This window comes from Cyprinodon variegatus, unplaced genomic scaffold, assembly GCF_000732505.1.
Source record: "Cyprinodon variegatus isolate N-32 unplaced genomic scaffold, C_variegatus-1.0 Scaffold116, whole genome shotgun sequence".
NCBI lineage: Eukaryota > Metazoa > Chordata > Actinopteri > Cyprinodontiformes > Cyprinodontidae > Cyprinodon > Cyprinodon variegatus.
In genome coordinates, this window is record NW_015150569.1 from 1,315,646 (window position 1) to 1,330,433 (window position 14,788).

The 14,788-nt window shown below is 35.6% G+C and overlaps 1 protein-coding gene across 9 annotated transcripts in view; it reads left to right on the forward strand.

Annotated features, from left to right (window-relative positions):
- Positions 1-963: 963 nt before the first annotated feature.
- The window catches only part of LOC107085122 (TRAF2 and NCK-interacting protein kinase-like), a 46,020-nt gene continuing 32,195 nt past the window's right edge, over positions 964-14,788 (forward strand). For all 9 annotated transcript variants that reach the window (XM_015375283.1, XM_015375284.1, XM_015375285.1 and 6 more), the window contains exons 1-8: positions 964-1,022; positions 1,841-1,966; positions 5,821-5,931; positions 7,702-7,792; positions 8,105-8,235; positions 8,366-8,420; positions 11,111-11,189; positions 11,318-11,493. In XM_015375283.1, the coding sequence (XP_015230769.1) occupies positions 1,008-1,022; positions 1,841-1,966; positions 5,821-5,931; positions 7,702-7,792; positions 8,105-8,235; positions 8,366-8,420; positions 11,111-11,189; positions 11,318-11,493 (784 nt within the window). In that variant the 5' untranslated portion in view covers positions 964-1,007. The remainder of the gene's footprint in view (positions 1,023-1,840; positions 1,967-5,820; positions 5,932-7,701; positions 7,793-8,104; positions 8,236-8,365; positions 8,421-11,110; positions 11,190-11,317; positions 11,494-14,788) is intronic.

The window sequence follows — 14,788 nt, forward strand, 5'->3', positions numbered from 1 at the left end:
TGAAGCCACAGTTTTACAACAAAAGAAGTGCCTCCCATTGCTCCTATTAGGCTGAAGCTTTTTTTAAATGAACTTGGTTAGCTATCTGTGGCCTAACTGAAGCTTGACTGATGGTGCACATAGCCAGACTTCAAAAATGCATAATATTCTATCCAAGTATAAGTTGAAATTTAATTAATTAATGGTGCATTCCATGCTGTAGGGATAAAGCGGCTCTCGTCGGCTCAATACCCAACTTTGGGATCTTTATGCATGTCATCCCACTTTATCTTTGCCTATTTTTCCTGTCTAATTGTTGCAAGAAAGACCTCTGATACTAGTACTGAATTAGTACTGAATTCGTTTTTAAGAGTAATCTTTAGTCTTTCTTTCAATATCCAAACAATGTTAATATCACATTTATCACGGTTTTGTTATAGTAATTTTCTAGTACCTAATACACAGAACATTATACTTAAAAAAAAAAAAAAAAAAAACATTCTGCTAATTATAAAATAGGAGAAGTACAATATACTGATATTAGCTGGTTTGGATCCTTCAGTCAGCTGCAACAGACATTCCTCTCATGATTAATCAGTTGTAATTTAAAAACAATGTAGTATATCATGCTTTATTATGTTATAAATGTTATTTTATTCTGTTCTGTTCTGAACTACTTATTTTAAAATTGAAAATAAGACCAGGTAAAAAAAAAACCAAAGCTGCTAAAAGCCGTATATCTTTATATTTACAGAAACCCATAAAAAAAAAATAAAAAATAAAAAAAACTTAGACTACAATGACAATTGAGCTTTTTGAAATACATTTTCAATATTGTTTATCCTAAAGTGAAGATATGCAACATTTCTTTGTTTATTTTAAATTTGGAATCATTCAAACCAAACTGTTTATCCTCTTTTATGCTTTATCTGCCCATCCGCTTTCTTACATTTAAATTCTTCACCTTATTCAATTATTTCTTCCAGGGTCGCCATATTAGGACGGGGCAGTTGGCAGCCATCAAGGTCATGGATGTTGCTACGGTAAGATACACACACACACACGTGTACCCACACATACACACTCCTACATATCCATGCTTAGTAAATCCATCTGAAAGTTTTATATTAAAGTCAGCCATGTCATCTAATTAAGAGCGATGAGTCACGGCTGATGCGTGTGTGTGATGTGGAGGAGACTAAACGAGGACAGGCCCATTGCCATGGTAACATCAGTTGAAATGATTAGGAGGAGACTCTGGTTTCAGGCGGGTCTATACAGCAGGAGGAAACCTCTGCTATTTTTAGACATCCTCACACCCCACACATCCCTGTCAGCACTCAGCTGCTGGCAAAATAATGAAAGGTGCAGGAAGAAACTATTGTGACATCTTATTAATGATGCCAACAGAAACTTAGATCAACATATGATGAATGCATTCTTTTAATTAAAAAAAACACAAGCATTTGTTATAAATCTAGACAAAAGACAACACACACACATAAAAAAAAAAATACATTTTATAAACTTAAAAAGATGCTATAAATATTTTAACTACTCAGCCACCATCAGGACTTGTTTCAAGTCACAGCTCCTGGCACTGTGACAGAATCCCCCCTGGAAGTGTAAGTAATTAAAGAGTAATGTTGTTAGAGTGGATAATTGAGAACCCAGCTGTGCACTTTGCAACATTCAGTTTTATTTTTTTTTTATTATTTATTTTCCTTTGATCTCCAATAGATGTGGAAGGCTAATTTAAGACCAGCTTGTTTCATTTGCTTTATCAACCTCCTATAATGTGTGTATGGGGACAGAAAATAAGGTAAAAATGTAAAGCCTGGTTGTATTTTTCTTATTGCAGGATGAGGAGGAAGAGATAAAATCTGAAATCAACATGCTGAAGAAGTACAGCAACCACAGGAACATTGCCACTTACTTTGGAGTGTTCATCAAGAAACAACCTCCTGGCATCGATGACCAGCTTTGGGTAGGACTTCATTTTTGATGTGATGATTTGACTGTATGATCTGGTTGAACTGTAAAGTGCCTTGAGATGACATGTGTTGTGAATTGGGGCTATATAAATAAACTGAATTGAAATTGAATTGAATGATGTATTTATAATCACTATTTTTCTAAATGTCTTTGTATTTCTGGTCAAGCTGGCTTAAAATTATTAGAATAAGGTTATTTTATATATTTTCTTAAACTGAAAATAGCAGAGAAATCGCTTCAATCACGTGCCATACACTGTGTTTAAAAAAATCCCACATACAAGCAGTTTTTTACAAAACCAAAAGTGTATGTTGTATATTCCTTTTTCCCATGTAGACAATAATCATCAATAATTGGATTTCAGGAAGACAAAGCATACAGACAAATTTTTTTTTTTATAGTTTTGAGACATGATTTAATTTTTTATCAAGTACATTACAGGGTGTGTAGTTAATCGCATTTTATTTGAAAGCCATATCGACCAAATAAACCAACTGCAATTCAAACAACATTTTCGCTCCTCAATTATTGAATAAATAACCATATAAACACAGCAGCACATATAGATTTTGTATTTAATTTATTATTTCAACCATTAGATTGGTTTAAAGTTATTCCTTTAGCTTTATTTAAAAACCCATGATATTTTATGCAACTTCTTTGAAAAGCTACTTCTATAGAAGTGTTAAAAGGTCATGAACATTAATCATTGCACAGTTACATTATTACCTGTAAGAGTTTTACATTTGCCGTAAACAGAAGATAAGGTCCCATTTATGATACAGACAGAACTATGACAGCTAAGCTCTGGTTAAAGCCTTGCTTAAAAATTGCTATTGAATGTGAAGCATTTAGTGCAATTAAAACATTTGCCATTGAGGCTACTGTTTCTCATTAAGCCAGTTACTCATAATCCATGATGGTGGAGATTCTTAGTCATCCAGGTCATAGTCATTCAAAAGTTAAAGTTAAAATACAAACCGCTGGACTTTGGTTTCCAAGTTTGAAAATGTTTCCATTCCCATCCAGGAAGCTTTCTCAATTCAAAATGTCTGGATTAGCATTAAGTTAGAAGCTTCTATAGAGTAGCCCAACAAAAGCCTTGTAATGGCTCAGAAAACATGTATATTGAAATTGGAAAACCAGCTCCACCCCTTAATAATGGGAGCTGTTGAGGTACTGTAGTTATTGGCCTTCAATACCCAATACTGAACCATTTCTCTGAAGAGGCAGTTGTTAAGAGCCATTGTTGGCCTGGCTGACCTCGCAAGATAGCTGTGATTTTTAAAATCAGAAAAAAAAAAGCTAATGGACCCCCTCCATTTCCACTGAAATAAATTTTGTACAAGTTAAAGGTTCTGATTGTCTTAGGAGAATACACAAGCTTTCATCACTCACCCCAACAAATACAAGTCAGTCTTTGAATGTTTCTACAGTATGTTTCTATTCCTTCCTTCCTTCCATTTCCTGTCATGCTTATCCCTGCTCTTGTTTTAAGAGCTGCTGGGCCCTACCTCCGGCTAACACTGGGCTTAGGTGGGGTATACCCTTGACGGGTCGCCAGTCTATCACAGGGCAACACAGCGGAAAGACAGGACAAACAACTATTCACGCACACACAAAAGAGAATTTAGAGAAGCCAATTATCCTAACAGTCATGTTTTTGGGCTGTGGGAGGAAGCCAGAGTACCTGGAGAAAAACCCAGGTGTGCAAAGGGAGAACATGCAAACTCCATGCAAAAAGACCCTGGGCCAGGAATCGAACCCAGAACCTTCATGCTGCAAGACAGCAGCGCTTCCCACTGCCTCACTTATGTCCTTATTTATCTTTATTTATTATGTGAAAAGATAACTCATGCAAGGTAGTTTCCTCTATGAGATTTCTGCGCAGAGTATGAATTAATTACAGCTATAAACACGATCTATTAAGTAGCTTTTCTTAATATGGTCCGAATGTATTTTCACACTACAGTGTTAGCCCAAATGCAAAAACAGACAAATAAGTTCATATTAAAGGAGGCAAATCTCCTCCCTGTATATTTCTCTACCTGTACTAACATCTTCCATTTTTCAATTATAGCATTCACAACTGTGTCTAAGTGTTGGTTCTACATGTAGGTGTGATCTGTTTATACCTGAGTGAGTGTGTTGCTTTTGTGTCTTGGTAAAAGCCCATTGACTGGGCAAGAGCAGGTTTGCATCCTCACACCAACTGCTTCTCCTCCTCTAAAGAGAGAGCTGATAAGAGGGGGTCTTAAAGCAGAGCCAGAACTCACAGGCTGAACTCTGGTTCACCAGTCTCCATGGATGCAGTGCAGAGATGAAATCACAGAAAGTGAAAGGGGTACATGTTTGAGTCCTTCTTAGGATAGAGTGACATAATACCCCTATAAAATTGCTTTAGCTCCTTTTTTATATTTTTAGTTTAAAATTTACAATAGCAATGTTTCATGAATTAAACAGTTTTATTTACTAAATGTCATTTAATATAGTTACTCTTGTACTGTATATTACTGTAGTCAGCCTATCTACCTGGGTGGCTAGCTTGTGGTCAGATGTTTGTAACTTGCCAACTGTATTTTTTTTTTTTAAAGCTTAAGTTAGTAAAATTTATTTAACTTGATCAATTCTCCTTTTGTTAGTTTCTACACAGCTCTGGGTTTTTATTTTGCAAGTTGAAATCTTTCCCAACATTAAGCATCTAACCCTCACTGCACAGCAACAGGTAGGGGACAGGCAGAGATAAATTATTCTTTCCTCAGTGGAGCTGTAGGTCGTTGCAGTCACTCTTTCCCTCGACAACTAATTTAAAGAAATTAACGATGATATAAAAAGTAGAACTTTTGAAAAATCAGTCTTTTTTTTATTCCTTGATTACTCAAACCTCCAAAACAAAACAGGCTTTTGATGTTTACGTTAGGATTAGTAACGCTGCATTACTATATCTGAGTTTATAATTTCACTGAGTTTATGCATGTAGTTTATTTTAGCCTCATGGAGTTTGCAGAGAAGCAAGATGTTCAGAAGTGTTTTTTTTTTTTCAATCAGACACACAGCATGTGAGCTGTGTTGAATGAAACCATTAGCAAAAGTACAGAATGGCCAAATAAGGATAATAAAAGATCTTTATAGAACGGCACTTAGGGAATTATGACCACCTGTTCATTTTATTCATCCACCAGCTATGGACACATCATCAAGTAATACTGTAGTGTCATAGTTATGTAAAGGGATGCAGCTGGAACTGTGACAGCCTGAAGAGCCAAGCTTTCTTGCACACTTTGACAAACATAAAACCACCTAGCACGTGTCTGCTCTGTTAGAGAAAACCACAAAAGACCTGTGTGAACATATAAAACATGACAGGTCCAACCACAGCGCTGTTAGTCAGGTTATTTATCAAGCTTAAAATGTCTTATCGACAACTTGCATCTTTTATTCAACATGATATATTTCCAAATTGATGTCAATTCAATGTTAGTCATTGTGTAGCATATTATCACCAAAAGCAAATTTCTTATACTTGTAAAGTAAATCATTGCTTTTCAATAGGGCTTTTTCTCGAATGATCTCTGTAAAGTTTTAGAAAATATTCAAGTCTTTTTTATAATGTCGTCATTTTGCAACTAGTATTGTTTCAAGTTAATAAAAGAAAATTGTTTTCATTACATTTCTGCTAAAATATGTGAATAGAAGTGATTTTATGTTCCTTGGTTTTGGCCTCCCCTAAAGATTCTGTACAGATGTGATCTGGGACAATTCTAGAAAAAACATTGTTTGTTTTATCTTCTTCTGTGGAGCAAACATGTGAAAAAAAAAAACATTGCTTTGTGTGTTTACCTGTAGTTGGTTATGGAGTTCTGTGGCGCTGGCTCGGTGACAGACTTGATCAAGAACACCAAAGGAAACTCGCTGAAAGAGGACTGGAATGCTTACATCTGCAGAGAGATCCTCAGGGTGAGCTCCGAGATCCAAATCACATCATATTGTTTTTTCTGAGTTATAAACAAGCACCTTTCTCTACCTTGGGAAGAATCAGTGTTATTTTATAATGTAGTTGTTCTCAAATTTCAGTCACTGTCAAGCACTCTATCATATCTCTGGTAACATGAACTCTAAGGAAATTGTTCATTATCTCCTATATCTTATCAAAGGTCTTATCACTATGGCTTCATATGTAGTGCACTGGGGTGCATTGGTGACAAATGTTCCATCAGCTGTTATCATACCCTGCGCATCCACTGCCACTGATGCTTTTTGCTTCCTGTAGGCTTGTATGAAAGTCTTCAAATCCCTTGAACTTGTTTTCAAATTTGACCAAAGTAAAGTAGCAGATCATTTTAAAGTGGCAGAAAATTGTGTTTTAGCATTTTTTTTTATTCTTAGAATTTGGAATGAGTTGGAGTAATATTTAAATGCACAAAGAATTAAAAAGCCAAACAACTTACGTGTGAGGGCACGAAAACATAAACAAATAAAATACATGTTGACCATGCATTTTAATTTAATTTATTTTTTTTATTTGACAGGTACAGTGTACATTAAAAAGCATTCCTGCAAATGCACTAGAATTTGCCAAAAGGCTATTTTTCATCTGTTGTCCCTGGACAGATCTTAAAATTGTCTACCTTAAACAAAACAGTAAGCATTCTAGAAGGAAAAATACAAATATAAAAAGAAATAAAAACAGCTATAACTCCTCAAAACTGATTTAAAAATACAGAATAAGTGTTCCCTGACTACAGAGGTTCATAAAATAGAATAAAATATTTTCAGTCATTTGGTCTGCAGGGAAGCATAAAAACAAATTATGCCTCCTTGTGTTTAGTTTATGTCCTCTTATTTGCAACATGGCAATGTGGAAAAAGGTGGTCAGATGAGACCAGACCAGGTGTTTTTGTCCTACCTAAATAAATCTTAAGGCGGCAGAAAAACAAACAAACAAACAAAAAAATGTCGATTAACCTTAATCCACCATCTCTTGTTTGAAATATGGTGAAGAAATTCATGTTTTTTTTTTTTTTCTCAACAATATCAGAATTGGTTGTAAATTTTTTGACAACTTGTGGAGATTTCAGGGCAATTCAGAGTAGAAACATGTTGAAAGCTGCAAAAGACAGAGGCAGAGGTTTGCTCTCCAACAGGACTGTGACCCTTAATTAAATCAAAGCCAAAACAAGACGGTTTTCTTTTTTTATGTACTAGAATATCAAATTCAAAGCTGCAAAGATGTTTTACCTTAGTTAAGAAACTACAGTAAGACTAAAGAGCTGATGGAAATGTTCTCTGCTAATTTTATGAAGCCTAAATGTATATATTGCTTTCCTCCCACAAATATGCACAACTTTGTGTTTGTCTATCACAAGATCCAACTAAACCACATTGTACTGTAGTGGTCATAACATGACAAAAAGGCGAAAATGTTCAAGGTGTGTGAATATTTTGCTAGAAAGGATGACTGAGCCCTTCAAATTTTTCCCTCTTTCTACAGTTTATTTAAATGTATTTATTTTTCCTTCGTTTGAGACATATTGACACATATCCCTGACACATACACTATTTCTCTTTACAATCACCAGCAGGTCAGAGGTCCAGATCAGCTGCTCAGTGGCATCACAGAAGCTGCTACTGAAGGACTCTTTCCTGTTTAGCTCTGAGCTCTTTCTTGAATGATAATCACAGCTTGGCTCAGTTTCCTGTATGGCTCATATCTGTCTTTGTCTGCAGGGTCTAGCTCATCTCCATCAGCACAAGGTCATACACAGAGACATCAAAGGACAGAACGTGCTGCTGACAGAGAATGCAGAGGTCAAACTAGGTGAGCTAGTCAACCCCTACTTTATAAAACAGCTTTTTGGTATGTGGATATGTGTAGGGGGTGCATGAGGTTTCATGGTTGTGTCATTTAGTGGCTCTTAGTTCTGCTTTTATGCTACCAGCTGTTTGTGGTCGCTGTGCTGCTCAAGATGCAAAATTCTAAAGAAGGGAATCTCTCTGCCTTTTCCCACATGGTTCAGAGGAAGAGTTATTTATTTATCTTTGGTTTATTTTTAGATTTGCTGACATATTGCTGGTTGTGTTCTGCAGAGAGATTTGGAATCTTGCATTGAGTTTGTTTGTGTGTTTGTAGTGGACTTTGGAGTTTCTGCCCAGATGGACAGAACAGTGGGAAAAAGGAACACATTTATTGGGACACCATACTGGATGGCGCCAGAGGTTATTGCCTGTGATGAAAACCCTGAAGCCACCTATGACTGCAAGGTAAATCCTCCACTCTGTTTTTTTTTCTAATTACTTTTTGAAATGTATATTTTACGTAAGGAGTGCAAAAAAAAAAAAAAAGAAAAGAAGAAGAAGAAAGCATTGAGTATTTCTTCTTGATTCATTGCAGAGTGATTTATGGTCTCTGGGAATCACAGCAATAGAAATGGCTGAGGGAGCACCACGTAAGTATCTGATTAATACCCATCATGTCTGCTGCTGTTATTTGCTTACAGCTTCAGTAGTTTTTTGTTTAATCAAGAGATGGATTGTTGTTCAAACGCATAAAACTATTGATGGAAAAGACTAAGATAAAGCATTAGATGTCGGATTTCTGGGATGATGTCTGTTCTATCTGTTTTTTATTTATGATCTCATTCTTAAAGGGCACTCATACACAGGGGTGGATATTGCAGACAGCATTTGCTTAGTGTGGTGAAGATTAGGGATGGCCCAGACATGACATTTTGGCCCCAATAAATAACTTAGTCATTGAAGATAAGATCTGTTTATCTTCACAGTAGATATTCTGCACAAAACAGTTTCTTCCAGGAAAACTTTTGGTTCTAAAGATAATGGCAGTATGCAGAGTAGTAGCATGAAATGAACATATTTGAAAGGAGCTAGTTGTTCTCTTTATAAAAGAAAAAAAAACAACAATTATTACTCACTTCTCCTCAAATATAAAGGGATTTTTATACATGAACTGCTGTAGTATTATATAAAGTTGTGCTTAAAATATTAAATATCCTCCCATTAAAGAAAATGCACTAGAAATTCAAATAATACAAAAAAGGAATAATAAATAAAAATGTACTAAATGATTGTTTGGTTAAACAAAATGTTCATTTTGAATTTCTTAAAAAAAAAAAAAATACAGAAGTATTGCTGAATATTTTGTGAACAATATGCCTGATATCAGACTAAATTATGTGAAAAAGGATCATGATTAGTCTTCATAGGTCTGTGCTTCATGCCGTCAGCACCACACCCCAGTTACCCTGAGCTGAGAGCGCAGAACTGCTGAAGGAAAGACTGTCCCAATTCACAGCTGGTCACTTCCAGCCTTAATAATTTTTGAGGTCTTTGAAGGACTGGTCTACATTGAAGGGTTCTCACCAGGATTTTTATAAACGTTATGCCCAGTAGTAATGAAGTAATTGCATAATTGGTACATCAGCATTATCAAGACAGAAAGTGATAAAAAAATCTCCATTTACATTTAAAATTCAAGATCAACTTTATAAAACAATTTCTAGTGTTGCTGAACTGAGACTAAATAAATTTTATGTTATAAGATTAAGCTTAAAGGCAGTAAGTAGAGGTACATAGTGGATGAGGTGTGTATGAATTAAATGCAGGGAGGATCTATAGGTTCAAAGACAAAAAAACATGAAATATTATATTTACATCCCACTTTTTTATTTGGGGGGATTAGTGGAAGCTTTGCTACTGTAATGTGTGGATGATGTTCAGTGGGGAAACAAGAGAGTCGCTCTTCTTCCTCTGGGTGCAGAAACAGAGGGGCTCGCTCGCTCACTCGTCAATGAAGACACTAAACTCAGATCGGTGCATGTTTTGTCACTAAAGTCTCCTACAAGACAGGAAGTAGTTGCTAGGTTTTGTTGCTAGTTGTTTAAAAGAAAAAAGTCTGAAATGTTGCTAAATATAGCTACAAAGTCACTGATTTGGCAACACTTTGCTCAGCTGAATTGATGAACTGATGGCAGTCTGATGCAGGGTTCGTATTTTCACGTTATTTCCCTCCTGTTTACGTGCCAATGCGGTTATAAATACGTTGGCCCTAATGTCCAAACACATTAACAAATCTTTGAACACAACTACAAATTCAAAAACACATTATTTGCAAAAACACAACATTTACAAAAACATTTTGATGTTTTTTTTTCAAATTGTAGTTGTGTTTAAAGATTTGTTGATGTCGTTTGCACTTCAGATTCAAAATCAATGTCCTGATTTCCATTTTTTTACATTTTAATTTAATAATTTTGACAACTGTAATTTATTCTACTGGCAGCTGATTTTTTTCTGTCTTTAATGGAAGGTTATGTAAATGTTTAACCACAACTATGTGATTATAATAGAACTTAAAATATGATTTATTTATTATTTGGATTTAGATTCGTAAACCAACACACAGGAAAATATAGAACAGAAGCATGAGCATTTAAGCCACCTTTTTTATAATATACTTCTGTATTTCATACACTCATGATTTACTACGTTTTTAATTACCAAAATCTGTTGGGAATAAATTACGGAACAATTACTTAATTTGGCATACATAATGAGAGAAATTTAAAATATGTATCAGAATGAATATCAAGTTCTTAAGAACATTTAGCTTTTTTTTCTTTCATTTTTTTCAAATATAGTTTTAGTCTTTAGGCAGATTATCTGGAGACCTGGCAGACATGAAATGCTATTAACCATTTGTTGTTACTAGAAACAGTATTTTTTTACACCAGTAATTTAAAAAAGGTATTGTTTGGGAAATTTCTATTGTCAATGCACCTCCTTGTGTATCCTGGCCTAACATATGCCATTAGTCACATGTTGATGTGATTATAAATGCTTTGGAGAATTATTTACTCTGCCATTAAAACAGAGTAGAAATGGTCGACTGTCTAAAAGTTGTAAAGAAATTTAAAACTAAATGATTGTATTACATACATACATACAGTTTGGAACGACATAAGTTCTTTATTTGATTTAAAGTCAGTAAACAGTTGTGTGATTTATTAAAATGAGGGAACTCTTAATGTATCGTTAGCTTGTATGCATCAAGATATCAGTTTTAATCAAATTTCAGCAAGTCATGCTCACTTTCCCTTATATGTAATCCAATGTTTAGCGCTGTGTGATATGCACCCGATGAGAGCACTTTTCCTCATTCCACGTAATCCAGCTCCCAGACTCAAATCAAAGAAGTGGTGAGTATGAATTGTGACATTTACCAAAGCAAATCCATTTACTAGTTTATGCATACAATGCAGTTAGCCTTGCTGCTCTAAAAAAGGGGTTTTTACTCACTCTCAGATTTATACATGTTGGATTTTAGGTCACGGAAGTTCCAGTCATTTATTGAAAGCACTCTGGTGAAGAACCACACCCAGAGGCCCAGCACAGAGCAACTCCTCTCCCATGCCTTTATCGCAGAGCTTCCCAATGAGAGACACCTGCGCATCCAGCTGAAGGACCACATCGACCGCACGAAGAAGAAGAGAGGAGAGAGGGGTGAGGAGAGACTGCTGTTTCAGCTTGGGAATTGATTTTAAGATGTTTCATAAAGTAGTTAGTGGCTGATAGTGAGAAGAATATTACAGCTTTGTTTGAAAACTGATTGCAGGCATCTTCAGCATAAATATAAAGGTCATTTGGCTCCTTAGATTATGCATCTGAAACATTATTCTGAATTGATTACACGAGGTCTGATAAAAACGGCCTGTAAAAGATGGGCTAGGTGTTGATTTTTCACAAATGCTTAGATACATTTTTCTTAGCAATTGATAAACTACATATTTCTGAAGCTATCAGCAGCCTTTTGACATTATTTCATTCTAGATTTTTGACTGTATTAATATCAGAACTGGCAAAGTTCTGATAAAAATATATGAGTGAGCTATAATGTTATTCTGCTTCATTTATTCAAAGTCCAGTATTGTTGTTTTTTTCAGAATCCAAGCCCAAGCTTAGAGACAAAGTAAGGTTTTAAGTAGGGCTGGGCGATATGACCTCAAATCAATTTCACTATAAATACCTCGATAACCATAAATGCACAATAAATGCTTCGACTCCCCTATCAGAAATAAAGGCATGTGCAGGAAATACAACTAATCTATTTATATTTTATTTTATTGAATAAATCACATTACATATTACTTTTAGTTAAATATTAAACTTCTGTACCCATTTAAATTTAGACATTCAGCAATGTCTCATTGAACCGGAAAAAAATGTTACCTCTCTTGCAAATATTTTTTCCCAAAGGTAATGGAGCCTTGTGCACATCTGTAAACTCAACAGCGTGTTTGTGCTGTAGCTGGTGAAGGTTGGATTTGTTACTGTGGGTAGTCCAGACAGTTTTCCAGCAAATTGTATTTTGTGTTCTTTTGCTTAACATCTATGGCGTAATTTTGGTGCCACCGAACTGAGCGTTCACTGAGAACAAAGTGCATCGTTTTAACTCGCACACCTTTACTCAAAACAAGTCTGCCAGCTTCATCGCTACTCTTGCACGGCTCCCCAGGATTAATTGATGTAATTTAGTTTACAGCTGTGTTAGACGCTTCTTCGCTGGGCAGATACACCATTCTCTTTGTTTAAGCTTCTGACTGGATAGGTGGAGTCATGTAATTCCCCACTTGCTGCAGTGTCTTGAAGGGGAAAGAAATACCAGCCACCAGTGCACACAGGCAAAACAGCAGAATTATTCACCGACCTATTTACCAAATTTACCGACATGGGAAAATTTGCGCCGGTTATTGTAGTGAATGATGGTAACGGTAAAAATCTGGTTTATCGTCCAGTCCTAGTTTAAAGTAATCTTTAGATTTTGCTACCATGTGTTCTCTGAGCGGTTGTGATATTTGTAGCTAAAGTCTAGGAAAAAAAACCTAAATATGTAAAATCTAAACAATTTGGATTTTAGAAAAATTAGTGGGAAAATCTAAAGACTTTTAGACTTGTGTGCATTATAAAAACATAGAAAAGATTCCAACATGTGCCCATAGTTGTTATTTTTAATCCCAGATGATATTAAAGTAGATAAGTAGACTGTATAACACAGGATTTTATTCACGTCATTACACCTAAAAAAGAAACCCACTAAGGCAAGCATTTTGCTTAATTTCGACCTACATTTTGATATGAGATGGACAAAAACCTGCATGGGTAATTGCAAGAAGTATTTTTTATATGTTGCTTCGAATGCCAGTTTTTTGTGTTGTTGTTTTTTGACAGTCGTTCTGCCAGTATGCAGAGGCGTTGCCAAAAGGAAATACATTTCAGGAGGATAATAAACCAAAGCCTGCTGCGTGTTACAAGGTGTTCTTTAGAAGACAATTTATAGTTTTTAAACAAAGCTCTCTCATTCTTGGTTTGCTCCAAAAAATAAAAGTGATAGACCTCTTTAAGAAGCTTGCTTGACACAAAGACATCATGATGAGGATAGACAGAACCTCATTGTACTGTAGGGAAAAAACACCACCTTAACTGATCCAAGGGGGGACATGTCACTGGGAGGCTGTATAAAACCGTCCTGTCACTGTGAAGACAGCACATTTCTGCAGCTTGATCTGTTGATCTGTGTGAGGAAGAGCTTGCCACTTTCTTCAGCCTTTATGGCTTTAAATGCCTTTTCACTAAAAGAGCTCTCGAGCTAATGTTCTCCACCTCACTACACCCGGTAAAACTGCAATTTGCAATTTTATTCAAAGCCGCTCAAAGAAAATGCCTTGGACGAACCAGGATGTGTGAATTCCAATGTCGATAATGAGCAGGGGTAATTCATGTGGAACATTTATGACACGAAACAAAATGGTTTTCCTCTCTGTTGGTTATTAGCTTTTCTCACTTACTTATAGTTTCTTCCAAAGGATTTTAAATTCCTTGGTATTTTCAACGACTCTTTACATTACGATCGAAAAAGTCAACCTGTCTATATTGGTTTGCTTTGGAGCATCACAAAGTATCGCACACCTATGAACTTGAATGTTAATTATATTATTATCTCAATACTCAAGACATGTATCTCTACCAGCTTTACACATCTGGAAACGAAATGTTTTTGTTATTCTTTTGATTTAAAATAGCTCAATTAAATTTGGTTTATTTATCTAGCTCCAATTCAAAACACATGTCATCTCAAGGCACTCTACAGAGACATTTCAACCAGATTATACAGTCAAATTGATTCAAAGTTTTCTATATAATGAAAACCATTTGATTGCATTGACTCATTGATTCGAAGGCAATCCCTCACACCAAACATGCTTGCGGTGACAGTGGAGAAAAAAATCTCCCTTTTAACAGGAAGAACCTCCAGCAGAACCAGGTTCAGTCTGAGCCCCCATCTGCCGAGGCCGACAGGGGTTCAAGAAGACAGAAGCAGAGATACAGAAAGAAGCAGAGACACTAAAGGCAACTATCAACTAGTTCCACTGAAAAACAGGCCAAACTCCAATGCCTATAACAGAGGTGTTGATGGCAGCAGCATGGCTGATATTTCTCTCCAAGATGGTGTAACAACCACACAGGAACAGACCAGATGAAGAAAAAGCAGAGAGCATAACGTTATAGATTGAACTAACAAATACTGCAAAAGGGGAGAATAAGGATAGAATGAAGCAGAATGATGAAAAAGGGGTCCCTATGTCCTCCAGCATTTTAGGCCTATAGAAGCAAAACTATAGAGATAGCTCTGGTTAGCGGAATCTCAAACTTTATCCAAAAAATTTTTTTTTCTAAAATACAACTTTTTCTGCATTGAACTTCTATTTTTCAACTCTTTACAGTCTCTAAATGTTCATTA